At 35.0% G+C, this 7,183-nt stretch overlaps 1 protein-coding gene across 1 annotated transcript in view; it reads right to left on the bottom strand.

Annotated features, from left to right (window-relative positions):
• The window catches only part of DNAJC10 (DnaJ heat shock protein family (Hsp40) member C10), a 47,401-nt gene that overhangs the window by 13,926 nt on the left and 26,292 nt on the right, over window positions 1-7,183 (bottom strand). The window contains exons 13-16 of the mRNA XM_023514156.1: window positions 6,466-6,580; window positions 4,386-4,513; window positions 3,975-4,091; window positions 800-901 (exon numbers count right to left, since the gene is read on the bottom strand). Of these exons, the coding sequence (XP_023369924.1) occupies window positions 800-901; window positions 3,975-4,091; window positions 4,386-4,513; window positions 6,466-6,580 (462 nt within the window). The remainder of the gene's footprint in view (window positions 1-799; window positions 902-3,974; window positions 4,092-4,385; window positions 4,514-6,465; window positions 6,581-7,183) is intronic.

Raw genomic sequence — 7,183 nt, forward strand, 5'->3', positions numbered from 1 at the left:
CTCTTATTAGTGACATTTTCTCTCCCTTTAGAAAAAACTTATTTATTGTTTCTTTTGAGACACTCTCACTTTGTCACCTTCAGTAGAGTGCTGTGGTGTCATAGCTCACAACAAACTCAAACTCCTGGGCTTAAGCAATTCTCTTGCCTTAGCCTCCCAAGTAGCTGGGTCTACAGATGCCCACCACAATGCCCAGCTATTTTTAGAGATGAGGTCTTGCTCTGGCTCAGGCTGGTCTCAAATATATGAGTGTAGGCAATCTACCCTCCTCAGCCTCCTAATTGCTGGGATTATAGCATTGAGCCACCATGCCCAGCCTTAGAAAAACATTTAATCCATTTGTATGCTGCCATTTTGTTCATGGCACAATCCCCACAAACTTGGGTTAACATGTCCCTGATTTCACTTCAGGGACAAGTTTAGCAAGAAACTTAGGTTTGTTCATTGCTCTAATTCAAACTCTAGTACTATGATGGCACACGAAAACATGCAACAATGAATGTGACTAGTAAGATGCAGCCATATGTCAACATGGTCACAGCTGTGAGACACTGATATACCAAGGTTATGAAACCTTACTGAGTTGTTTGTACAGTGCTGGCAATATAAGTGTACAGTGGTAAGTTCACAAACTTAACTGTCAGACCTCATAGAGTAAAACATTAGAAAAATTAAACATTTCCTTGTCAAAAATGGTTTTGACATGAAAAGAATAAACCCCACTACTAAACATTTTTATATTCATAGAGTGTTCATATAAACAGAAGTATTTCTAGCCATGATCTATGATTTGAAATACCTCTATAAACTCCAAGATCTGTTCAGCAGAGTGATGTCCTTCATACTCATGAATGTTGGACTGGTTGAATACCACTGTTGTTGGATAAGCCTGAATGTTATACTGTTAGGAAGGAGAATACAAATTATAGATTTATTTTGTCTATTTGTTTAAAAGTTATAACTAGCTTGGCTTTAAACAACAAGAACAAGGTTAAAACACTCATTTTTAAATTGCAGGTGTCAGAAAAATTTTCATCTAGCCAAATTTATCAAAGAAGATAGATTCTTGGTGATGAATACTGATGAATATCTGACCTTTATTTATACACTCTATTAGTTATGAAAACCATAGGCATGAAAGCATTGAGAAGTGAGCCTGGGTTATTAATACATATTTGGTCCCTTTTTACTCTTGTGAACCAAGATAAGAAGAGGCTGTAAAGAGCAGGCTTAAGTCTTTTTTAAAAACCATAAAAAATACTCTAATTTTCTAGAAGTAGATGATCAAGTACATAAAATGGCAAAAATAAAGCAATAATATGTACATGACTATATTTTAGGTTAAAGAATCATGAATTATGCCCTAAGAATGTGGTCACTTTTTATTTTATATTCAAGATATCCTACATAGTACAAAATACTTAATTTCCTCAGAATTTATATGGAAACCAATGTAGGAAGCATCTCTCTAAAGTTTTTATTTTTTAAAAAGTTACAAAGAAATCCTTCTCTGTGGATTTGCTATAGCTGAATTCTGCATCCTTAAAATTGAAAAGCACTCTTTAGCAAATTGGAATCTTTCAGATACAAAAATGTTTTCTTTTTTCTAAAATTATTGAAATTTTGCAAAAATATATAAATCTAATTAATTAGGTCAACAAAGCAATTAGAGCTAAGATTTAACACATGCTTACTGTGTGTCAGGCATAATTTTAGCACTTAACATATAGTTTCTTATTTATTCCTTACAACAAATTAGTTAAAATTATAAAACCCACTTTATAAATGAAGAAACTGAGTTAATGAGAGCTAAGTGACTTGATCAAGGAAAGCCAATTGGTGTGGTGAATCCTAACCTGTATTCGAAGTGAATCTGACACCATAGTTTCAAAACTTTATATACTGAATAAGTTGAATATTGAGATTAAAAACTAAAGGAATTCAAAGTAATAATTATATTTGTTTGGCATTTCTTTTTCAAAGTTACATATAAGATGCCCAAAACCATACAAACTGAGTTCTACCAGGGGAAAAAAAAATTACAAACCAATCTAACAGTGTTTTCAAGTTGATGATTTTGTGTTGGGTCACATACACCGCCATCCTGGCCATGTGTGGCCTGTGGGCTATACACCCATCGTCTCATAATCTGTCCCCTGTGTGACTGGATAATTTATTCATATACTTGTGATTATGAGATTTATAAATTTTCATTTGGTGGAGTAAGGTTTCTGACTTTTGTTTGCATTTTCTTGATGACTAGTGAAATCAAAATTTTCATGTTTACTGGATTTCCTTTTACATAAAATATCTATAACTTCTCTTTTTCTATTAAATTTTTCAAAATTTGCCTTAACAGTATAGCATCTACAGCCTAGAACTAGTCTCAAGCAATCCTCCCACCTCAGCCTAATGAAGTGGGACTACAGCTTATTTCTATTATGTTCTAAAAACACAGGATTTTTTGTTTCCCTTTTCTCATTTCTCTATCTCTTCCATCTTTTTTTTTTTTTTTTTTACATTTTGGTTTTTGAGTTTAGTAAAACATTCAGAGAAGTAGAGAGAAAATAAACCCTCATGTAGCTTCAACAGTCACCCACTCATGGCTGCTTTTATTTCATCTATTATACTCCTACCTCAAAGACTATTCCATATATCATATGCAATTTTTAAGCAAATTCCATATGATATATCATTTCATCTATAACTATCTCAAAATTTTTAAAATGTAAGAACTTTCTCCTTAGTATAACCACACTATTTGCACATCTATAATTTAACAATTATAGATGACTTAACAATGACTTCCTTGAAATCATTACATATCTGGTTAGTATTCTTATTTCATTTTACTCAATTACCTTTTTTGGTATTTGGTTTATTTCAACTATATTCAAAGAAGGCCTAAACATGGCATTTGACGGATGTCTTTTAAATTTCTTCAATCTCTCCTTCTCTGTCCCCACAATGTATTTGTCTAATAAACTGGGTGTTTGTCCTGTGTAATGCTCCACAAACTGGGACTTGTAGTGTGCATGCCCATGGTGTCAAGTAACACGTTCTTCTGTCATTGGATTTCCAAACAGTAATGAATCTGGAGGCTTGACCTATTTTAAGATTTTTTTTTTTTTGCTAAGAATATGTTATCAGTGGTATATACTTTCATTAAAAGGTACATAATTTCTACTTCTTCCTGAAACTGAGAAGTAAACATTTTCTGTTGGGGTTATGGCCCACGGACCCTGACCTGGATTGAGAGTGACAAGGAAAACATCTCTGGGGAAATGACAATAATTTACACAGGCTTAAGACATAGAGTCTGAGACTGCCTGGAGAAAGGTGTACATTGTCCTATCCCAAGTGGCAGACTAGGACAGTGCAGCAATTCTCTGGCTTCTTCAGAAGGCTTTTATTAATTTCTAACACAAAATGTATATACAAAATGTAAAGATGCCAAAAGATAGGGTCAAAAGAATCCCAAGTCCCCAGGAAGATTGGTTAAAGAGAAAGCAAGCCAGGTTCCCTAATCTAAACTGTGGATCAGGAGTTCAAAGGATTCAGCTCGGCTGAAGGGCTCAGTCCTGCCCCATCTGTTGATTGTTGGTGCACAAGAAGAGCTGCAATGACTTTGCCTTGTTCTGGGGTTCTGGGCTCTTGTCATCTTTGGTGGTCCTGATGAGCCCCCAGGGATAGCGAATCTGTACCCGTTCCCATAGATTCTCCTAGATTGAGGTGGGGCATCTCACTGAGAAGTCAACCTATCTACCTCCCACATTTACTACATTCTACCAATAGATCATCAGGTTTTAATCTAATCATGTTTCGATATCATTCTGTGGACATTACTTGTTTAAATAATTTGTTACTATAAATGGAAGATATATATTTGAAAAAGCTATTTTATTAAGATGAGATAGCCAAAATATCTGTATTTTACAAGAAAATCAGAATAAATTGTTTATACTTTGACTTACCATGTTACAGAGTCCCTCATGAATTGTACAATCAAGTGTACCAAACTTAAGTTGACCATAAAGAAGATTTGATGCTCTTCGTAACTCTGGTAGTAAAGCTCGACATGGTGGACACCACTAGGGAAGAAAAATACTCAAAGCACTAAGCCAAACGAAACAAACAAACCTCATCATTTTTGTAACAAGCAATACGCTAAGTCAGTCAAACTGTACTTGCTGGCAAATCCCACTGGCATATGCCTAATTCTGAGAGTGGGAACTGTATTAGCACACACTTAGAACATGTAATAGTGGCCAAAACGGAATGACATAGTTCTGGTATTAATAGTTCAAGGTTATCTAAAAAATGTCTTTTGCCATGAGAAGATAAAATCTGACAATAGTATAGTCTGACAGACAAAAATAACTTACAGGGGCAAAAAAATCAACAAGCCATGGCTCTTTTTCATTAGCAGGAAAATTCTGAGGTCCAAGTGTGGTAACATGAGAATTAACACTTTCTTTGGCGAAGGCAAGTATATCATATAGAATCTTCTTTCCTTTGAAATAGAGTAAAAAAATATTAAAATCCACATTCTGCCACTTGTATCCCCGGAAATATTTGAGTTTTTATATTCAAAATATTAAAGGAAGATGAACTTAAGGATAAACTAATTTTGATGAGGTTTTAGTGTCTGGTATATTAAATATGGGTTTGCTATGGACCCATTCCTTATATGTTCTTCTGTTTCTAGAACTAGTTAAAATCTCGATCTCTTTGAAATGTTCCTTTTTCCTAGATGTAAAATAATCACTTTTTAAGTGTTTTTTTACAATTCTTTATGTTGCCCCTAGCTATTACTATAGGCCTAATCTATAAATCTTTTTTCTTAACTTAGACCTCTTTTAAAGCCCATATTACCAATTGCCCAAGGGAAAACTGTAGTTGGATATCACATAAACATTTTAAACACAACACAGGCATATACCACATAATGATATTTTGGCCCATGATGGACTACATATATGATGGTGGTTCTGTTAAGTTTATAATGGAGCTGAAAAATTCCTATCGCCATTAAAATGTAGCACAACTCATTACTTTTTCTATGTTTAGATGCACAAATACTTACTACTGTTTGTTACAGATGAAGATAATACTCAGTACACTAACATGGTATACAGGTTTGTACCCTAGCAACAATAAGCTATACCATGTGGCCTAGGTATGCAGTAAGCTATGTATCTAGGTTGTGTAAGTACACTATGTATGATGACAAAAATCACCTAATGATACATTTCTCAGCATCCCTGTAGTTTAAATGATGCACGATTGTATATTCAAACTGAAGCTGAGTTATTTACCCTGAAACTTGTTCCTCTTCTCACTTTCCTCATCTTGGCAAGAGCATAATCATCCACTAGGTGCCTAAATATGATTCCCAGAGTGAACTCTGCCTTCTTTCTCTGCCTCCTATCATAATTCTGTTATACTGCTTACCATTTTCAACCCCATTACTACTGCCTGAATTCAGTCCAGGTTACTGCAATATACCCCAGCCTTCCTTAACTAGTCCATCTTATCACAGTCAACTTGCACATATGCTACAGTTATTCAAGTGCCAATTCATCAAGTCAAAAATATGGCCAACCCTTGTTCAGTTCCTCCAGTTCCCCTATATTTGTTGTGGGAAACTGAGTACTTCATGCTCAACGTAAATGTTACTTCCTTATGTTTACCATGTAGAAGTCTCTTTATTTGATCTTGTAATTTTTACATAATGGCCACTGAAATATTTTTTCACATTTTCTTATGGATCTTCTCACCTCCTGTCCCTAGTAAACAGTATTTTTAACCTCTTGAGAGTTCATGCTTTATAACTTATAGCTCTAAAACGTAAGGCAGTGTTTGTCACTTCACAGACATTTCATCAATCTCTGTTACTCACTTAGCTGTATTATGCTTGGTAGTTTGTGTGTCTCTTTTGCTATATTTAATCGCTTTTACGACAAGGACACTGATGTATCCCAAACTCCTGGGACTGGAACTATACTTAAATGAATGTAGAGCTGAAGTCTTCAATAAGTTGAAATGAAACGTAATTATAAATGCAAGAGGGAGTAAGGCAGTTCATGGAGAAGACTGAAAATCTAGTGGCAGAAAAATTCAAAAGAACATCTGGGTATTGGCTGAGATACCTGTAATGGCTGAGATGTTACCTGTGGCACACTATAAAGTTAACTGTAGGTGTTGCTTACTTCTGCCAACAAGCAGGACTTAAAACTCCTCACTAGCCTGACCTATCAACAGAAACACTGATCAAAAACACTGAATAAATGAGAACAAAGAGAATAAATGACTATCTGCAACTGAAAATATCATTCCTTATATTTACTAAGAGTAAAGTTATTTATAATAAGCATGTACATACAAAACAAGGTTTTAAAAAACCCAATTATAAAATTTCTATTTGAAAATGATGAATTTTTGTCATTTTTTTTCCATCCTCACCATGATGAATTTCATACTCTTTTGTTCCCTGTCCTTTAAATACTGCTAGAGATGGCTGAAAAACGTAGAGATTACTACAGATGTCGGGTGCAGAGGAACAATCAAACCTGCCAACCTACAGTAGAAAGAGAAGGTGGAATTTGATGAAAACATACATTGTTACACATTCAACTTTTAAGTATTCATAATAATCCAAAAATAACACAGCTCTTGTGACAGTTCTTAAAGAGAAAATAATGGGCTATGAAGACATAAAGTAATTCATTTACCTTTAATGCTAAAACTGAATTTAGTTAAAGAAAAATCTGTCCAAGAGAGTGCAAAAACCTCACAGGAAAACTCCCAAGAAAATATGAAGTTATTTAAGAAACCTTTTCTAAAAATGTAGAAGATATTTATATTTTTGGGGGGTAGAATCAAGTTTTCTAAGTAAAGATATCAGAAACAGAAATAATGCAGGAAAAGGATACAGAGTGAAGAACAACAGCATACAGTAAACGAAAAAAAAATCTGCAGCACTTAAGACAGGGTTTATTAAGAAACAAGATAGACAGGCTCGGCGCTTGTGGCTCAAGCGGCTAAGGCGCCAGCCACATACACCTGAGGAGGTGGCGGGTTCGAATCCAGCCCGGCCCACCAAACAACAATGATGGCTGCAACCAAAACCGGGCATTGTGGCGGGCACCTGTGGTCCCAGCTACTTGGGAGGCTGAGGCAG

This window comes from Otolemur garnettii, unplaced genomic scaffold (assembly GCF_000181295.1).
Source record: "Otolemur garnettii isolate 467f Iridium unplaced genomic scaffold, OtoGar3 scaffold00048, whole genome shotgun sequence".
Taxonomy (NCBI): domain Eukaryota; kingdom Metazoa; phylum Chordata; class Mammalia; order Primates; family Galagidae; genus Otolemur; species Otolemur garnettii.